Source organism: Oryctolagus cuniculus, chromosome 8 (genome assembly GCF_051225735.1).
Source record: "Oryctolagus cuniculus isolate XC-2025 breed Fujian yellow rabbit chromosome 8, ASM5122573v1, whole genome shotgun sequence".
In the NCBI taxonomy this organism is placed as follows: domain Eukaryota; kingdom Metazoa; phylum Chordata; class Mammalia; order Lagomorpha; family Leporidae; genus Oryctolagus; species Oryctolagus cuniculus.
Genome location: NC_142874.1, coordinates 6,072,406 through 6,093,669, shown reverse-complemented (window position 1 = coordinate 6,093,669; position 21,264 = coordinate 6,072,406). Strand labels below are relative to the sequence as shown.

The 21,264-nt window shown below is 42.6% G+C and overlaps 1 protein-coding gene across 8 annotated transcripts in view; it reads right to left on the bottom strand.

Moving 5' to 3' along the window:
- RAPGEF2 (Rap guanine nucleotide exchange factor 2) overlaps positions 1-21,264 on the bottom strand; it is a 274,024-nt gene that overhangs the window by 134,766 nt on the left and 117,994 nt on the right. For 2 of the 8 annotated variants that reach the window (XM_089301876.1, XM_089301877.1), the window contains exon 1: positions 18,873-19,079. The exons of 4 other annotated variants lie outside the window; for them this stretch is intronic. In XM_089301876.1, coding sequence (XP_089158002.1) covers positions 18,873-18,886 — 14 coding nt within the window. In that variant the 5' untranslated portion in view covers positions 18,887-19,079. Of the gene's footprint in view, positions 1-2,496; positions 2,839-18,872; positions 19,080-21,264 lie in introns of those variants that run through there. 2 more of the 8 variants (XM_070048266.2, XM_008273493.5) reach the window with 2 other exon arrangements.

The following is a 21,264-nucleotide window of genomic DNA, read 5'->3' as shown; positions in this document are numbered from 1 at the left end:
CTACCCAATGTTCACTGGACATACAATATAGGATCAATATTAGCAATATAAACTCTATAATAAAGATCTTACAAAACACTGGGTTTAAGCAATTTATATTCTTAGGAGGATGACTACACAAACAGCTGTAACTCAACAACAAAGTGGATAAGTGAGTTTCATTAAGAGGTGATGTCTCAATGGCTGGGATCACTCACTAGCTAGTTGAATGGAAAAAGACTGATCAGCATTTGCAATTCAGACAGCAATTCAAATTCAGCAGAATTACAAATGACCATCCAGAGCTTTAGGGTTACCCCGAATAACCAAAGATTTGAATGTCAAATCTATCAAGACCAAGTCTCTTCAGCTAGCTGCTGCCAGGACTTCAACTATTAGGGAATCTGCATCTCCAAAATGCCACACATGGTACCATGTATACACACAGATACTTAAGACTGCTAGACTGCTCAGTTTTTTAAGATTCTTAACTTTTTTTTAATGTAGAATTAAAATCTTTTAAAAGTCATTCAGTCTTTTATTATCTTGTGTATGTATTGCATATGTATTTAAAACTGAAATATTACCGTACACATATACGAATAGCCATCTTTCAAAAGCCAAGACAGATATAGGCAAAAGTTATCAGTGAGACTTGGCCTGAATCTCTAATAATTTTGAATTCAGTAATTTTTAATAGCCAGCCCATGCTAGAGTTGAGTCTAGCCTTTGACAAGAGGTTAGAAAGCCAGATGAGGAATGGAAGTTGTGGGGGTGGGGGAGTGCTGGAGAGTACAGTTATATATGTTTTAAGAATGCTGAAAGTCTCCTGGCTCTACACAGTCTGAAAATTTAATCATTGTGATCTATTTTAAACCCTTCTGTATAAGTACATTGTACAGCTTAGCTTTCAACTATTCAATCTCAACGTAATTTTCAAATGTCCTTATAATCTCATATTAAAGAACCACAAGATGACAACTAAGTGCAGGGTAGGTTCACTTTTGGTCAATCTAATGGTTGTCTGCCCTATCAAAAAAATAAAAAGCCCATAAAAAGTGATTGCTAAAAAAAAAAAAAAAAAAATGCACTCCCTCAGCATGACTGAGGAATGGTTGCTCCAAAAACAGTATGACCACCCGGATTTTCATTCCCATTAAATGAAGTTCTTGCTCAAGTTTTTTAAAGACCAACTTAAAAATTAACAATCACCAATTAATTCAGCTTTTAATATTAAAATAAAATAAGCTAACTATTTTCACAAGTACAAATGCCATATCTCTGTACTATCAAAAAATACATAGACAAAAAAAATTACTAATATGCTTGCCACGTTACATAAAAAATCCTAGCAATCAGCCAAACTGCCCTTCACATTGAAGACTGTCGACCAGAAAGCACGAACGTCTGAGAGCTGTCTTACCTAGTCCCCGTAAATGCCCACAGATAATGAAGCACTGCACGGGGTGCCCTGGCTTTCGTAGGGCCCACGGGCCCCGAGTTTCAGTGACCACATCTGCCCCAACCAAGTGGAGCCAAGGGCACCTTCTGCTAGTGTGTTTTCCACGGAAGGCAGTGGCCAGCAGGGACGCCTCTTCCGTCAGCGTCCCTGGTCTTGCCCTCTGTGTGGGCCTCCACATTCTTGTGTGCGTCAGAACTTCTCAGTGGGATGCACTCTCTCAGGACTGGAATGTGCAGGAGAGGCAGATTATACTGGGGCAAACCCTGACTTACAACATGATGAACAGTGTACCACTCCAATCTCGATGTTTCGCACCTTCATTTCTAGACAGTGACAGGCACTCACTAAGTCTTACTTCTTCCTTGAAAAAAACCTAACTTAACTGACTAGATGGTCTGCTCCTCAACTAAAATCGATTTATTTGTTTAGGATGTACCAACAAATGCACATAACAGCTTTAGATAGCACAGCAGCAATTAAGCTGAGGGGAAAAACAATGAACAAGTAACGGCTGATGCCATCAATTCCATTCTTAAAAATTAGCGAAATAGATGGGAATACATTTTCAATAGAAGAGGAAAACAAAGGAGATTGTAAAGATTTGCCATAAAAATACATTTAAACTTTTCAAATAGGCCTCAATTATTCATCAGTTTCATCTCTCTTCGCCAAAAAGAAACAGCTACTTAAAAGCCAGTAACGCACACATCAAGTACATATGTAAACGCAGGTACCTGTATAAATTACAAACCAAAGCATGAACTTGAACTGACTCATATTCCAGAAGTATATGGAAAACTAAACGCACGTTTAAGCGTCTCTCAGGTTTTTTTCCAAGGCTCATTTTAGGCATATTCTATCAATCATCACCTGCACATATTCATGGAGGTTTGTCTTCCGCATAGACTTGCTTATAAAAATAGAACACAAGATTACAAGTGAAGGCCTCACAGCCGCATGTCCCCCCCGCAGAAGTCTGTTGTAACTACACGAGAAGCACAAAACATCTGATATTTGTGACGGACACTTAAATTCCTTTAAAACAAAAATCTAACCTGCACTGTCTTCAATATCTGTGCAGCACCAGTAACGGCAGTAGTGCTGCCACCTCCTACAGGAGCTCCTGGCTCTGCAGCGCTGGGCGCTCCCCATCTCCCCGCGTGTTTGCTCCCAGTGAGTCCATGCGGCTGTGGCTTGTGCAGAGAAGCCAGCATTCCTTCTGCCGGCCAATTTCCTGCTTTGGTGACCCGCCCACCTCTCCTGGCCGCAGTTATGTGTTACGCATGTTGCATGGGCACTCCTTCCGCATACCAGCACCATGACCTCAGTGGCTGCCTCACAGACTCTCTTTATCAATTTCTACTAATGCATTATCTCATCTCGTGTCAGTCAAGGGCAAGGAGGGAAGCCTGCAAGGTCTGCCCTCCTGTGAGTCTTCAAGGTCACGTGCTTCAATGTGCTGGCAGTTATGCAGAAGTGCGCAGGCTGTGTTGTGACCTAGCTGCTCTCCACTAAAGGGGATGCTGGACTGCATACCTGGCTGGAGGGCTTATCATGGAAAAAGCTAGCATAGATTTAAATCAAAACCGTGCGGGCAGAGTTTGCCCTTGCATTTCCCTCCAAGAGAAGGAAGGAGGCGCTTACCTCAGCTGGTCTGGGGTGAAGAGGAAGCAGACTTTCCCTCTTGCCACAACCTACACCAGCGAAGGACAGGGGTGCGTGACGGCTGCACTGGTGGTGTCTGTGTCCTCGTGACTGAGCGGTTGGAGAACAGCTCAGCTAAGCTGATCTGCTGCACGCAGTCCACACAGAGGCACAGACAGGTCTCTGCTGATCACAGTGCTTTACATACAGATGGCAGCTGATGGGTCTGCGTCAAAGTTATGGCCCATGACAGCTTCTGCCTCCCGCACGTAGACACGTGCCTCATCTAAAATTTCTTGTGAAACGCTCACCACTTCAGTGTGCAAAGCTAGCCACGCGTGCGTTGAACAGACACGGAAGCTTACTTATAAACGGACTACTTTAAACAAATTCATTGAAAGAAGCAAAATAAACTATCACATTATTAAGAAACAACCTAACAGATCTATGTAATTTATTTTTAAAAAAACAGTACATGAATTAATAATGATGATTCCAGACTGGTCTTCAGTAAGGACCTGAATTGATCTCAAAAATCAAATAATCAGGGGCCAGTGTTGTGGCTTAGTGGACAAAGCCGCCGCCTGCAACACCCGCATCCCATAGGGGCGCCAGTTAGAGCCCAGGCTGCTCCACTTCCGATCCAGCTCTCTGCTGTGGCCTGGGAAAGCAGTAGAAGATGGCCCAAGTCCTTGGGCCCCTGTACCCACGTGGGAAACCCAGAAGAAGCTCCTGGCTCCTGGCTTCAGATTGGCCCAGCTCCAGTCATTGCAGCCATTTGCGGAGTGAACCAGTAGATGGAAGATCTCTCTCTCTCTTTCCCACCCTCCCTCCCTCCCTCTTTCAAATAAATAAATAAATCTTTAAAAATTGCTATAAAACTTGAAAAAAGGGGCCGGCTCTGTGGCTCAGTAGGTTAATGCCCTGGCCTGAAGTGCTGGCATCCCATATGGGCACCTGTTTGAGACCTGGTTGCTCCACTTCCAATCCAGCTCTCTGTTATGGCCTGGGAAAGCAGTGGGGAATGGCCCAGGTCCTTGGGCTCCTACACCTGCAGGGAGACCAGGAAGAAGCTCATGGCTCCTGGCTTCGGATTTGCGCAGCTCCAGCTGCTACAGCCAATTGGGGAGTGGGCCAGCGGATGGAGGACCCCCCCACCCCGTAACTCTGAGTTTCAAATAAATAAATAAATGTTTAAAAAAAAAAACTTGAAAAAATAAAATAATCAACAATGACAATCGAGTATCTTTAAGGGTGTATAAAAATAGCATTAAATCCCAGCAACTAGAGCTGTAGACTGAGTATAAAGCTGCATAATACTTTTCCGTCATCTTCAGTCTTCTGTAATTTCCACTGTAATAATGTAACTAAGGGCCTTCCACAATAAACAGTTCACTTTCTTCCCCGAGTGTTCTATATAAACAGCTTTCGAGATATGATCTGGCTATATAATTACTTACAAAAACACCAAGTAATACAATACTAAATTAACTCATGTGAGTGAAGTAAGGACTTTCCTCATGAGCCATACTTTGTTTTGTAGATAGAAAGCTGTTCCTTATTTTACCAGTAAGTAATACTGGAAATACTGCTTAACCTCTGTTTCAGAGTTTCATCGACTGAAGTAGTAAAATCTATTATTTATCATGAAAACATAAAATACTTGGAATAAATTTAATAGAAGATACACCTGACCTTAACCTTGCGAGGGGAAATTCTAGAAGATTTAAATGAAGAGATATGCCATGTTCATGGCTGACAAAGCTCAATATCATTAAGATAGTAGCTTCAATCTTGCTGGCATAAGCTACAAAGCCTTTCACTCAGCCCACCTTCCAAAGTGACCACTGCTGCTGCGGGGACGGCCAAGCAGGGTCAGCAACACTGCAGGCAGAACTGTAAATTTCCTGTTAGAGATGCCACCTGCCTTTACCTGGCCAGCTCTCCTCCCAGGCCAGCTGGGTAATGGAAGTCAACAGGGTGCCTTCCCCAAGGAGGTTCACACCTCCCTTAGGATGTACCCCATGTGACAAGACAGATAGGTCTGGGCCTCCTAACTGACAAGGCCTTAAAGCCCACCAGATTATTATCAGACCCCTTCTGTCAGGTTCTATTTGCCTCTCAATCAGAGAACTTCTTGATGCCTTAGACAGCACCTTTCTTAGGTCCTCTACTAATGACTCTGTCCTTTGTTGTAGACCCTGTCTAGCCCACTTGGGGCCTCATTCCTTTGTAATCACAGCCTCTACTCCAACAACAATGGCTCTACTACCGACCTGTGTGTATGGATGGTCCTTTCCCTCACTTAATGTTGTGTGATTGTTCAGGATTTTTTCCACAGACAAACCCATCTACCCGCAAGAGACAAGTGGTCCTTTCTCCCAGTCTTGGTTGGGATCAGCTTTAAACCACATCCATCAAACAGTCTTCAGAAGAGCCCAGAGACCACCCCCCATTCCCTCTCCTCTATGAAATCCTCTCATTACTTGGTTAATGCCACTACTAGGACCATTCGTTGCTGTACTCACTCTGTCTTTTATACTACCATGTCTAAGTGTTTACAGGAGAGGATAACGGAACGAACCAAGGCCTTCACCAGCCAGGCAGTCAACCAAATGCTGTTACAGGAGTAGACTCGGCTCCACACCAGGAGTTTGAGCCACCACCCCATGACAGCACAGAGTACCTTCTCACCCCATATCAGCAGCAAGTAGCTCTAAAGACATGTCATCGTCCCTCTACCCCTCTTGGACTTTTGGAGCTAATGTAATCCCATACAACTCTTGCTTTATAAAAAACAAAAGGGGGGAATGTTAGTAAAATGGCACAGTCTTATCTGTGGTGCTACCTACGCCCTGATGCTCCAGCCCCTGCCGCCATGACTGGAAGCCAGGTGACCCCGTGGCCCAACCGCTGGTGTCAGCTCCACCTCCATACTAACGGGATTTGCTGTTCCTACTTCCTTGCCTGCCACCCGGCGAAGTTTCAAGAGGACCTGTTCCTGAACATGTGACTCTCAATCTCTCTCTCTCTTGATCTCTCTTTCCTTAGCTCTCTCATTCCCTCTCTGGATCTCTCCTGGGCTCTGCTTTTCTCTTTTCCTTCTTCGTCCTTTCCCTACAGTCTGTTAGGCTCCTGGCTTTGGATTGGCGCAGCTCCAGCCTTTGTGGCCATCTGGGGAGTGAAGCAGCGGATGGAAGACCTCTCTCTCTCTCATCTGGGGAGTGAAGCAGCAGATGGAAGACCTCTCTCTCTCTCTCTCTCTCTCTCTCTCTCTCTCTCTCTCTGCCTCTCCTTCTCTCTGTGTAACTCTGACTTAAAAAGTCAATCTTTAAAAAAATTACTTCCACTTAAAAGATAGTGGCTTCAGTGTAGTGCCAATCAAATTCAAGGAATCATTCTTGGCACTGACAAGCCAACTTTAAAATGTATATGGAAATACAAAGACATAGAAGAGAATCAACTTTGATAAAGACCACAACTGAGTATCTTTGCTATAGGATTTCAAAAGTTACCAGGAATCCAAACAAATGAAGACAGTGTGATATGGGTTCAGGGCAATGGAACAGAAGACAGACTCCAGAAATAGATACAATGAAATAGTTACATAAATACTTTGATGATTAATTGACTTTTAATAAATGTGTCAAAGACATTGCATGGATGAAAAATTTCCTTTTCAGCAAACTGTTCTAGAACAACTCAATATCCATATGCAAAAATGTAATCTTAACCCTTACATCATATCACACACAAAACACAAAAATTAAACCAAAATGGATCTTACACCTAATTAGAAGAGCTAAATTTTTTTTAATTTCTAGAAGAAAAACATAAGACATCAGGTTAAAAAATAATTTCTTAAATAGGACACTAAAAGCACACAGTATGAAATATGTTGACAAAATAAACTTCATCAAGATCAAAAGTTTTAGGTTTTAGAAAGAAAATATTAAGAAAAAAGGAAGCCATGGAGTGGGAGAAAACTTTTGCAAAGCATATCCATTAAAGGGGTTGTATCCAAAGTACATAAAGAAGGTTCACAACTCAAAAATAAGACAATCTAATAGATTTTCATGGGCAAAAGATTTGGACTGACACTTTGCCAAAGGAAATATATAAATGGCTAAGAAACGTAAGAAAAAATTCTCAACATCAGTCTTCAGAGACATGAACACTACCACATAACTACCAAAATGAATAAGATGAGGAGAAAAGGACTGACAATGCCAAACGTTGGAAAAGATGTAAAGACAATTAGAAATCTTATAAATTGTTCTTGTGGATACAAAATATTACAGCCACCCTGGAAAACTGTGAGGCAGTTCCTTCTACAATTAAAACATACGCCTACTATGTAATCTACCAAACTCACTCCTAGGAGTTTCTCCAAGAAGTAATGAAAACGTAACGTTCACATAAACAAACGTTCATGAATGTTCACAGGAGCCAAAAGCTAGAAGCAGTTAAAACCATCATTTTCAAATTAATGCTTTATGAAAGATTAAAACCATCTCATTGGCAAAAATTAATGAGATTTTTGAAATTTAACATCTACCTTATATAAGGGATGATAACGCACTGTATGGCTTGACAAGATGGGCCATGAGACAATTTTTGCATCCGACGAGCAGTAAAACAAAACTTCAGAGTTATTAGTCTGCTCCTATTACTTTCTGATAAACCTGCATCACTGTTTTCCTTCTGTACTCCCCCTACTTACCCAATCCTCCACCTACCCAGCCCTCTGTCTCTACTTTTTTTAGGACACTCATTCTGTATATCCCCTATAACTCCCACCTGTGTATCAGTGCACCTAACTCAACATGCCTAAAATCAAAGACCTCCATTTCCATTTGGGTACCACCCAGTTCCTTCCAGTTCTGGTAACACCTGCCACAGGCATCCAAGTTCAAAGCACTGACACTGTATTTGACTCCTTCCTGACCCTTTGTCTGTAATCTTCAGTCACTGAATTTCATCACTTAGTCTTCCTAAATTGCTCTCCTTTTTGTCTCATCAATTTTTATTTCCTTGAAAATACCAGTCAGGCCCTTAGCGTGATGCTCCAAGAACACTGAATAAGCTTCCCGCCTCTCATCTCCACTCTACCCAAACTTTCAGGGACCTCCTCAGTCCTACTGACCTGCTTCTGAAGTCCCACATGGTTTCAGTGTCATTAGTCCAGCCTCTCCATTCAAATTCGACTGACCATGTGCTTCCAAGCTTCTAACATGGTTTATAGTGTGACCCAGATGTAGTGAAACAAGACGGCTGGGGCCCAGGACTCAGTATTTCACTCATCCTAAGCCATTTGAACCTAATGATTAGTCTGGGTTGGAAAACTCTACCTTGGGCAATCACCTTTCAGAGCCTGGCCCTACTTCATCTTCTAAACATCTTTTCTGCCACACACAAGGACTGTAACTGAATGTTTTTTTACATGCATATTCTTAGAAAAATTAAAATTCAGACTTCCTGGGCTGGAGTGGTAATCAAGCAGCTCTTCTCTACTATATTTGAAAGGCTATAAATAAAGGTCTTTAAAAGTTCACTTAAAATGGGATAATGGTCATGAAGCATGAATGCCTTATTCATAGACAAATATTTACTGTGTTTCCAAGATTCTATATATAGTAGGTTAAAATTCTAGATCCAATGACAACGTGGTAACCTGAAATGGTCTCAAGATTCTGAGTAAGCAATTAATTATTATTTTAGACTATTTGAATCATAATAGCAAGAAAAGAAGGGAAAAATCACATCTTAAATATATATGCAGGAATATATACAATGTAAACGAATGAAATGGAATACTATCTATCTGAGGTTTTTCTATTTGTATTAATTAAGTTTGAATATGCAACAGTTATTTTCTAAATTCACCTTAATGAACATTAAAATAATAATAAAACACAGGAAAGTGACAGATTTGATCACTGCCCTATTTGAAAGTGTTTATTTCAGAAATACCAAAGTTATCTTAACCAAGTCATATACTAAAACACGAGGCCGTTTGTAAGCATACATCACAGGTGGGGAACCACTTTCCTGCCAGTGGCCATTTGGATACTTGGAACATCATCTGCAGGCCACATGGATTTACTGTGTAAAGCCCTACCTGCGGTCGCCTTGGCAGGACCAGACCAAATGATTTTGTAGGTCGCATACAACCTACAAGCCAGATGTCCACCACCCCTGCTTAAATCATGAATATGGTAAGTCGTCAGAGAGAACTATCTTGAAATATCCCACTCAAAAAACATGATGAAGGTATCACCTAGAGAAGCTATTTATGTAATTACCTAATTACATGAAGTTCTATTTTGGACTTAATTGCAAAAATATGTAACTACTATAAAGCCATACATGGGTTGGCCAAAGGAAGAAAATAAGGAAAAAAATATTCTTAGTATTATGAACTCATCCTTCAATATTCAAATTGGTAATAAACATCAAACGGATAGTTTCAAAACTCTAATTTATTTATTTAAATCCCTGCATACAAAGCAACTGTCTGCATAACTGAGACATTATTTCATCTCATTTCTTTCAGCTAGTGCTTTTCAACAATTTACAGCACAGCAAAAATATTAAGTTGAGCACATAATAGACAATAAGGTCCTTTATCATTCAAATATACTTTTTTTTTTTTTTTTTTTGACAGGCAGAGTGGATAGTGTGAGAGAGAGACAGAGAGAAAGGTCTTCCTTTTTGCCGTTGGTTCACCCTCTAATGGCCGCTGCGGCTGGCACAAGGCGTTGATGCAAAGGCAGGAGCCAGGTGCTTCTCCTGGTCTCCCATGAGGGTGCAGGGTCCAAGGTTTTAGGCCATCCTCCACTGCATTCCCGGGATATAGCAGAGAGCTGGCCTGGAAGAGGGGCAACCGGGACAGAATCCGGCGCCCCAACCAGGACTAGAACCCGGTGTGCCGGCGCCGCAAGGCGGAGGATTAGCCTAGTGAGCCGCGGCGCCAGCCCTCAAATATACTTTTATTATCTCTAAAATGTATGTGTTACTCAGTTCATAAGAAAATAAGTGTCCCTGAACTATAATTAATTAGAAATTCTTATTTTAGTAAAGACATTCCATTTTCACTGAATATAATTTGCTTCATATGGCAATTGCTCTTTAACAATATCCCTACTCGTTATTTTGTCAGCGTCCCCACTACAGAAAGTAAACTTGCTTCATCCAAACCAAACTGATGGCTATACAAGTATGTTAAGGCACATACTGCATCATATAACTTACACATCCCTCCTCCCCAGCTCTGAAACCACAAGTCACTATGGCACAAACAAGGGTCCTGAGCTCGGCAGTAGACAATTCAGACGTTTCACTGAGAAGAACAATATGGTATTTCACTGACACACACATCAGACTTCAAAACTTTATAAAATATAATAATGCCTATTTCCAAAAAAGAAATCCAACCACCCCTGCAAAGTAGAACTTTCAGGGTGAACTATCATGAGCTCAGTTATACCAAGGGGCATAAATGCCAACTTCAGCATCACATGACTGAGATACTGCATCAACTAAACACAAAAAACATTAGGATCACTCCCTCTAAGGCTACGTACCTCGTGGAGACACTACCGATGCCAGCACTCCCAAGACCACAGGAGCCTGCCTTCATGTGTACAGCACATCTGGGATGTCGTAGTTATAGCAACCCAATTCCCAACTTGGTCCAGCAATTGAACTCCCTCTCTAGAGAATAGTTTTGCTCTGTGCACCAGGTATCACCTCAGAACATGATGTAAAAGCGCAAAGACTACTCTAAATAATGCTAAAAAACTCATGTGAGCTTTCCAGGATGAAGCCATTTCATGCTGAAGCAAAAAGTACAGTGAGTACCCAAGGGGGCAGCATCTTCATATATCCCACTGGCTTCATTTATCGATTTTACATGACTCCTTTGATTTACATACCTGCTTTAATTCAAATGTAAAACAGGCTACATTTATATCAAATGCAACTAAATGTTCCCTTCAACATCCTCAACTCCAGTCAAACCACGTTTATGCTTGTTTCATGATTTTCTTTTCCTTATTCTGAACTCTCTCCCGGCAATTCCTTAAAATCTTGAGCATACAGGTTTGCATTAGGTGTTGTGGGACGACCAGAACTTGGTGAACTTTAAGTAGGGCAAGAAGGAATTACAGATGATGTAAGACCTGGTGGGATATGGCTAAGCATTAGCACAGGGCTGAGGAGAGGAAGGATGTAGCAAAGAGAATTGACAAGACTAGAGAATGGGAGAGTAAGTATAGTGGAGTCTGCTGGGTGCCTACTCTGATGTCCGTTCTCTCTTTCCTTAGAAGGATATTTTTATACGATTATTTTTAGCAGAGCACATCACACTGCAGAATAAAAGCCTGTATGTCCCTGGATCCTGTGGCCTGAGGTGGCCACAGGACCACATTCTGGACAATGAAGTATAAATAGAAATGCCGTTCCAAGGAACCTGAGTTGGACAGAAAGGGTGACTTGTTTGCTCCTGTGGTTCCCTTCTGCTTCTGGCTTCCAGTGCAGACCTGACAGCCGGAGCGCCCCTCCACCTGGGGTAGGAACTGATCCTGCAAACAGTAGGCAAGTGCTAGCGTCAGGAGGGGGAGACAGAGGCCAGTAACCCTTTCACACTGTGAGCCAGAACTTAGTTCCTGCTGTGTTTATGCAGCCAACACTAACTGCATGAACGCAGTGAGCACACGGACACCTGGCAAGACACCGTCTCACGTCCTCCCTCTCCCAAACACCTGCACAGGTCAGGCAGTATCGACTTCTTACTGGTTCCCCCTGGACTCTGTCTTCCAGGACCGGCAACCTCCTCTCCTCCTCCATAGTACCCTGACATTAAATAAACTGTAGGCAGTTGAAAAGTTATTTCTGAAAGGGATTGTTGTCGTAATACTGGTAGACACTTTCAGTGACTTTTTACAAGGACAAGTTCAAAACACAATGCTGAACAAACACTTGTTAACGCCTGCTGGGTCCTGGGCCCTAGGGAAGCGAGGATGAAGCGTACGGTCCATGCCCTTGGAAAGGTTATGGTTTTGCAACAAACCTGGAGTGTTTGAGCCTGGCAGGAATGGGAGGAAGGCGTCCCACAGAACGAAACCAGGGTTTCCACAGGTGAGTGAGTGGAGGCAGAGTGAACGCGGCCACAGTGAGGGAGCTCAGACCACAGAGACCTGACTGGTGTCACTGCAGCGAGTGTATGAGCAGTACTGTGGGCGGGGCACAGCACTGTGGCTGCTCTACAGAGTCCAGATTTTATGTCTGGCAGTGCGAAGCCACTGAGGCACACTTTACAACAGACCACCACCACCACCACCACCACGACACTCTGCGCTTTTCAGCAGTGATTCCGGTGGCTTAATGGAAGGGCTGCAGCATGGCGACATCTGAACAAGGGCAGCAGCAGTGGGGACAGAGGCATCCAAGCTGACAGACTGTCATTTCTAACTGTCAAGGAAGGAACAACAGCAACAAGAGGACAGAAGGAAGACACAGAAATTCCTAAAGGATGAGTGACCAGCAGCTTACCAAAGCAGACTCACAGCTGTGTGTTATGTGCCAGAAATGCAACCTAGAGTCCCAGGGCTTGGAGAAAATGCACACAGAGACAGGGGCATCAACCTGCAGCCCAGTTCCTGCATGCCTCTCTCACTGCACTGCACGAGCTGGCAAAAGAGCAAGCCCTAGCAAAGTCCAACCTCCCACTCCTCCATGCCTGTCTCCAAACAGCTGACAGTTGCTAGAAAAAGAAGGAAAACCCACAAATCTATGACAGCAAATAGAGAGTGTGAGCTCGGCACTCACTCTGCTTCTTTCTTTGATTTGTTTTTTATTTGAAAGTCAGAGTTACACAGAGAGAGAAAGAGAGGCAGAGAGAGAGAGAGGTCTTCCATCCGCTAGTTCACTCCCCAGTTAGCCACGATGGCTGGAGCTGTGCTGATCCAAAGCCAGGAGCCAGGAGCTTCCTCTGGGTCTCCATCATATGTGCAGGGGCCCAAGGATTTGGGTCACCTTCTACTGCTTTCCCAGGCCACAGCAGAAAGCTGGATTGGAAGTGGAGAAGCTGGGACTCGAACCAGCACCGATATGGGATGCTGGCACTGCAGCCAGTGGCTTTATCCAATACACCACAGCGCCAGACCCCTCCCTGTGTTTCACAACCTCGCTTTTCTAATCTTCCCATACCATCACTGAACTCCCCAATCTGCCAACTGATCTGTCTCACTCTCAGCCTACGAAACAGCGTGACGTGCTTTCACTCTTTGAAAAGCTAACATCCGGGCCAGCGTTGTGGTGTAGCAGGTTTAGCTGCCACCTGTGACACCCGCATCCCACACGGACACTGGTTTGCCTCCCAGCTGCTCCACTTCCAGTCCAGCTCCCTGTTAATGCATCTGGGAAAGCAGCAGAAGATGGTCCAAGTGCTTGGGCCCTCGCCACCCACGTGGAAGACCTGAATGGAGTTCCTAACTCCTGGCCCAGCCCTAGCACTGCAGCCATTTGGGGAGTGGACCAGTGGATGGAAGATTTCTCTCTCTTTCTCTCTCGCTCTTTCTCTGTAACACACCTTTAAAATAATGAACTAAATAAATCTTCAAAAAGAAAGAAAAGCTATAACCTATCACCACCGTCTGTAGATTTCATCTACTTCTGCAAGCACTTCTATTCTTTCCTGTGCCGTCTATTCACCCCTCTCTGCTGGTGCATTCCATCAATACACACACACACACACACACAACTACCCTTTCATCTCCTAATTTCAAAGAAACAAGTCCCTCTTGACTTCACAACAACTGCTACCACCAGCCCCTTGCCCTGTTCCTCATCACCATGAAACCTCTGGACATGACACAAGATTCACCTTCCACCAGCTTGGCCACTCCGCCGATCCTGGTTCCGTTAGGTCACCTGTGACTTCAACGCTGCAAAATCCCCAGGTGGTATCTCTGTTCCCACATTACTGAATCTCGCTGCAGCGCGGACAAACTGTCCCCTCTTCCTTCTTGAGATGCTGTTTCTTGCTTGGCTTTGATGAGTTTGTAGAGTTTGACATAATATTCCAAGCAGGCACATAAGAGGCACTCACCCACTCCTACACTTACAGGATGAAAGTGTTATGGGAGAAGTCTGAGGACATAGGAAATACAGGTGAGCCGTCTAGGACATGGGTCAGGACAGAAGAGCTCATTAATCCTGAGCAAGCATCAAGGTGAGGCATCTCAAAGACCCCCTAATAACCTAGCGTAATGATTGATTTTAGAAGTCAGTTCTGTACCCCTTGTTTCTACTGCTGAAGAACAGGGTTTTGTTTTGGTTTGGTTTGGTTGTTTTTTTTTTTTTTTTTCATGCAAATTGTTGAACTCGTTACTTAGTATAGAGTTGGTCTTCTGTGTTTAAAGTTAATCAAAAATGTATCTTAGTGGAGAATGGGACTGGGAGTGAGAATGGGAAAGGGAGGAGAAGGAGGGGCGGGAGGGTGGGAGGGTGGGAAGAAGGACTCTGTTCCTAAAGTTGTACTTAGGAAGTGCATGACGTCTGTATGCCTTAGATAAAGGTGTCTTTGGGGGGAAAAATCAGTTCTGGTCTTAGTGCTCACCACTTCTGATAAGGCTTTTGATAAACAATTCTAAGACAAGAAGTTACTGGGATGCTCTTTTGTAGTGATTACGTTTCTTACAAGTTAATACTTTCAAAAGAATAATAGAGATATCACACACTCTTGATAACTATCTTTGAACTTAACAAATACTTAGCCTATGAAGTAGAAGGCTTTGCAGCTTTCAGTCCAAGTATGCCAGTTCCTACCTGCTGCTGGATTAGGTGGCGGGTAAATAGCAGCAGAAGAATGGACAACAGCCAAGTCCCAGAGGAATGAATCAATCACTCTCTCTCTCACACACACCTGTGGATTTCAATTTCTTTTTGCAAAAATTCTATTTCCTATGAACCATTTAAAGTCCCCTCATATTTTTTAAAACCCACTGAGGACAGTTTTATGAGGATTCATAACTTTGCTTTTTCCTGTGTGTTCTCCAATAACTCTCCTCTTCCTCCCATGTTCAATTCCATGTTTCCATCGGTGTGCTTTTTTTTCCCTAATACTTGAAAGTAAATAATACCTCAATGTACAACTTCCAAACTCCACTCCTCACTTCTCTTTATACGTTTGTCCTTCTAGCGTTCAAAAACTTACCCTTCTGGAAATTATTCATTGGTGAACTATTTTTCAAATGCCATATTCCATCTGTGATAAGGTATAAAATGACTTACGACAAACTTGTATTCTTTGAAGAATATAATTTTCTAATACTATACTGTACTTCACATGAAATAGGAAAATTAAAATTTGTCTTCAGCCCCTACCACATAAATACAGACTCGTTCAGCCATGGATTTATGCTCTTTCAGTACTTTAAAAAAAAAAAAAAAAAAAAAACTAGCCACATTCTCACAGCAATCAATTAACTTATCACGTAGCACCAGCAAGAAGAAAGTAGGCTTGTGATTTTTACAATCAAGTAGCTCATTGTTTGTCATGCTAATCATAATGAGAATAGTATTTCAACCTCTCAGAATTGATTAGCTAAATGTCTTGTTTCTCCACTTATCCTCATTAGAGCTGCCAGCTCTAATTTAAAACATGACTATTAAGAGTACTATGGCACAATTTTACCTTTTAAAATTGTGAATATATTTGGTGTCAATGAAAAGCGCTAACTGTAAGTGGACACAGTCAACAAGGTCCAAACCGAAAATGTGCACATTTCTTCCAGCCTTCTGCCAATGTTACTTGAGACTGAATTCACTAATAGTTCTAGCTTTCCACCAAGTTACACGGCTTTGTATACCAGATCACTGCCTAACGCCACCATTACCGATGCCTTTACAACTACTTCACTCCCTAAACTGCACTTCTGTTCTACATCAACTGATCCCTTTCTTTTGTCTTTAATCAAGCTTTTGGTCGCAAATAATGTGCTCTCCCTCTGTGCCTTCACTCATGTTCTGTACTGGATTTTCTTTCCAACAATCAAATCCTAAACCCCAATTCAAAGTTGACCTCTTTAAATGTCACCTTTGATTTAAAGTCACAGACATTAAAATACCCCATATCTTCCAAAGGAAAGATTTTTATTTGCATTTTGTATGGTCTTTGCTAAATTGATTTACAGTATACTATCTGTTTAACAAAACATCAGCAACGTTTCTTATGTTTCACATACAACTTGCCTGATCTTCCCAACTAGATACTAAGTTATATGATAGCAGAGGTAGATCATTTTATTTCCTTTGTATACCCCACACAGTGACACTGGATCAAAGTTTCAATTCATCTTTGAAATAATATGCAAATATGACTCAAACTTTGAAATCTACCAAACCTGTGCTGCAGTGACAAAGAATACTTCATAAACACGAGACAAATCCATGAACAAACGCTCAATTTTAACGGCACTTTGGTGGACAGCAGTTGCCGCGGGCAGTGCAATGCCAGTTAGGGACTAGCTTGTCATGGAACTTGTGGGGTGGAGGTTAGTGCGCTTCCTGGGTCTGCTACCCCACACACCCTGGTAAACCACACCCTGCAGTCCACGCACTGGACACCTGCATCCTCTGACTCCCCTGATTCCCAGCCTTAACCCCACCCCAACAGCCATCCTTCTCTTAGCACCCCCCAAATTCCTGGCTCACACCTTGCCTGGGCTTATCCTTCCCCCCAGTCTTACAGGCTCCCTACACTGTCCACCTGCACAAATAGGAAGACAGAGTTTATCAGTCACTCTGCATCAAAGATAAAGTGTTACAGTATCAGAGCAATAAAAATGCTATTTATGATTAAACATGGTATACATGACTGTATCTATTAAACGGCTCTTTCCTGGGGACTACTATGATAAAAAAAAATCAATTCTACTGAGAAGATCAGATGTAGTACTTCTAATACATTATTTTTTTTCCTAGACTGTGATCAACATAAATTCAAAGAGTCTGTATACCAATAACGGTTCATGTCTTAAAACATCTAGCTTACTATTGCTTTTTTTGGCAAATAATTTTCAATGACTGTTAAGTCACTAGAAAAAAATTCAAACTGTGAGTTAAAAGACAACTGAGTAAATTATCTTCCTTTTTAACAAATAATTTAGGCATTAAGTTATAAATTTAAAGACACAGTGTAAGCCTATCTTAATAATCAAATTTGAATTTTTAGTTTTTCAAAGATGTCAGTGGCCAAAAAGTAAAATTGATTCAATTCATACAGCGATGCAATTTTAGAACTAAGAAATGTTGGGGCCGGCGCCATGGCTCACTTGGTTAATCCTCCACCTGCAGCACCAGCATCCCATATGGGCACCAGGTTCTAGTCCTGGTTGCTCCTCTTCCAGGCCAGCTCTCTGCTGTGGCCCGGGAAGACAGTGGAGGATGGCCCAAGTGCTTGGGCCCTGCACCCTATGGGAGACCAGGAAGAAGTACATGGCTCCTGGCTTCAGATTGGTGTAGCTCCAGCCGTAGCGGCCATTTGGGGGGTGAACCAATGGAAGGAAGACCTGTCTCATTCCCTCACTGTCTAACTCTATCTGTCAAATAAATAATAAAAAAAAAATTTTAAAAATAACTAAAAAATGTTAAAGAACATAATAACTTCTATTCCAGTTCTTTAAATGCACTGACTCAGGGCACTTCAGGACAATTAGCATTATTAATGTCTTCCTATTCACTATGTCTCATCCACCAAAGGTACAGTGGGAAACCATTTCTGAACCTTCAAGTTTATAATTTTCATCTCTTGGTTTCCAGCCCAACAGCTAATGCAAATGATGCCTTTGGAACAATGAAGGGCAAAACATTTCCTTCCCTACTGCCCTCTGTCTGTCAATTACCCCGAGGTATGCACCTACAACCACCACAGGTGTAAGCAGCTCACAGCCTGCACAATGCAGTGGCCACAGGTTCGCTCACAGGTTGGTAAAACACATGTGCTTTACCAGGTTTCTGTATCATCTCTGGCAAATATTCCCTCTGACCCCGGCCCAACACCATAATCCTCATCACCTTTGCTCATAACCTTCTGTTGATAGGAAGAAACTGAATTCATTTAAATAAAACTTTAAGAAAACACCTAACTATGAATTACACATTGCTTCGAGAATACAAACTGCACGACAATAACTGTTTAGCCCTATCTTAGGGCATTATCATATTTAACAACATAAAAATAGAAAACATCCAAGCCACTGGTATGAATGTCAGCATTCCAAGATGTGACAGATTCCTAACAAACAATAAAACTCAGAAAAACAACATTTTTTGTCACTGAAACTGCTGTAAGTTGGACAGAGGAAGTTAACAGTCACTTAGAGTCACAGAGGAATTCAGCAGGTCTACACATTTTATAAATATTGCCACGGAACAATATTCACCTCTCAACAAAACCACACTCATGCAGAAAAATAAAACAAATGAAAAAAAGAGAGAAACAAGATAAACACAAAATACTAACAAATACCAACTGGGGATTTAATAAGCCTAATGAAATCTTGAAGCCAAATGACATTTTCTGCAAAAACATAACCTCCCCACCCCACCTGATGAAATCAGGGGTCAAGACAACGCCTGAGAACTAAAAACATGGAAATGATACTCAAAATGCTTTGACATGAAATTCATAAGGTGAATTACCTATCAGAAGGAACTGGCAGCTTCAAGAGAATGCTCAGTCTACTTATTCTATACACCAATAACCAATTTCCATGCTTACATGATAGAAGTCATAGGTGATGAGGAGAATCATCTGTGCACTAGCTGTTTCATAAAACTGGACTATTACTGACACCTAATCCATATCAAACCCCAAGATTCTCTAGAGAGAGAAATAAATGTGAACCATTCATGTCGACCTTTGGTGAAGAACCAGTAGACTCTTTATTAAAACAATCTCAGAACTATTCCTAAGGCAACGCCCCCAAAGGAAACAAACAACTTGGACAGAGCAAATGCCACCAGGTGCAACGTGAAGGAATGGCCTATATATAGTGCTAGCTTGTCACTCAGTCCCAAACACCATTCCTTCCTTTATCCCTTTACAGTGGTGGCTTGCAAGCATTTGACACCCAGCCAGAGAAAGAGTAACTTAGGTCATCTTTTAAAATAATTAGGCAAAGTCTCACGTGCTCATGCAGGAGGTCGGAACTGCAAGTCCTTTTTCTTCCAGAACAGCAGCCTTCTGAACACGGGTTCCCCTTCCACAAGTCAGAACAAGCTGCTACCTGAAAGGCCGAGGAGGCCAGCTGAGGGGCCCGTCCCAGGCCCCCACACTGTGCACGGGCGCTGGTGCGCATTAACAGACTCTACGTCAGGATGGGTAGGAAGTCCCTAGCCAGTCTTCCCTTTCAGATACAAACATTTCAAGTCATATTCTTCATTGCCTTATTTATTTTAAAAAGTATAAAAAATTTACCCATATAGCTGGCGCTGTGGCATAGCGAGTTAAGTCTCTGCCTGTGGCACCCCATATGGGCATCGGTTCAAGTCCCAGCTGCTCCACTTGCGATCCAGCTCTCTGCTGTGGCCTGGGAAAGCAGGAGAAGATGGCCCAAGTCCTTGGGCCCCTGCACCCACGTGGGAGACCTAGAGAGGGCTTCTGGCTCCTGATCAGTGTAGCTCTGGCCATTGTGACCATTTGGGGAGTGAACCAGTGGATGGAAGACCTTTCTCTCTCTCTCTTTCCCTCTCTCTCTCTGTAGCTCTGTCTCTCAAGTCAATAAATAAATCTTTTTTAAAAATTGACCCTTTATTATTATTCACTAAACTGTACAAAGTTTTAAAAAACTGAGCAATAAATGGGCATTAAAAGTTAAAATTGTTAGAGTTTAATATTAAGAGGAAATGCATATATATGTACACATGGTGTCTAAATGAAAAAAAGATGAAATTATATATAAAATATGATCTTAAACATGTGGCACACACATGTAAAAACAGACTGGTGGGAAAAACACTGAAATATTAAAGAATGATTGTCCTGGATAAGAAGGTTTTATCTTTAAAAATTTACATAGTGGGGCCAGCACTGTGGTGTAGTGGATAAAGCTGCCACCTGCAGTGCTGGCATCCCATGGGTGCCAGTTCAAGTCCCAGCTGCTCCACTTCCCGTCCAGCTCTCTGCTATGGCGTAGGAAAGCAGTAGAAGATGGCCAAGTTCTCAGGAGCTCTGTACCTACATGGGAGACCTGGAAGAAGCTCCTGGCTCCTGGCTTTGGATTGGCACAGCTCCAGCCACTGTGGCCATCTGGGGAGATGAACCAACAGGTGGAAGACCTTTCTCTCCCTGCCTCTGCCTCTCTGTAACTCTGCCTTTCAAATAAATATACAAATCTTTTTTAAAAATTTACATAGTTACTATTTTTATGTTAAACCTATAATAAATTTTTAAAAATATGTTAGTGCCTAAATACTATTATCCTCTGTTTCCAAGTTCAGAAAACAGAGTCATACAGAACCTTTAAAAAGGGACCCCGAGAGCAGGTTCTGTGTGTGCAGGAGAGGCAGGGTTTTGCTATTCCATTCTGCATCCCTCTAGGAAAACAGAATCCCTGGAATCAGTTATGGATTCACAGTCACTCCAGGCTCTCCAGAAAGACTTCCAGGGGATACAAGGACCCCTATCCTGGTCCACCAGAGTTTCTGCATCTGTAAAACACAGGTCAGAACTAAAAATACCTCAAAAGGAACACTTGTAAACCTAAATGATCTCACGTAAACGGTGTAGACAGCAGAGGACAGGACGGAAAGCCTTAACCATCTTGTGATCATCATGTTAGTACAATGATCACCCTGTTACTCCACCTCCATCCAAGGCTGTCACCATCTCCAGAACCACCGCTACAATGAGGACAGGACAGGCAGCAACACTTCCCTCGCTCACGGGACCACTTTCCAAAGGGGACGGCGCTTGCTGATCCGACCCCGGAAACGTAGAGGGACGCAGAGGGGCACAAAGGCATGAGGACTGCACCAGAGATTATTTTTATCACTTGCCTCTGGCACGCCTTCCCCGCCCCAATCCCAGCCAGCCAGGGCCCACCCTGTTCCCCTAGGCTGCCACGCCCCGGCCAATCGCTCTCTGCGGTATAAAATTACCACTCCCTGTC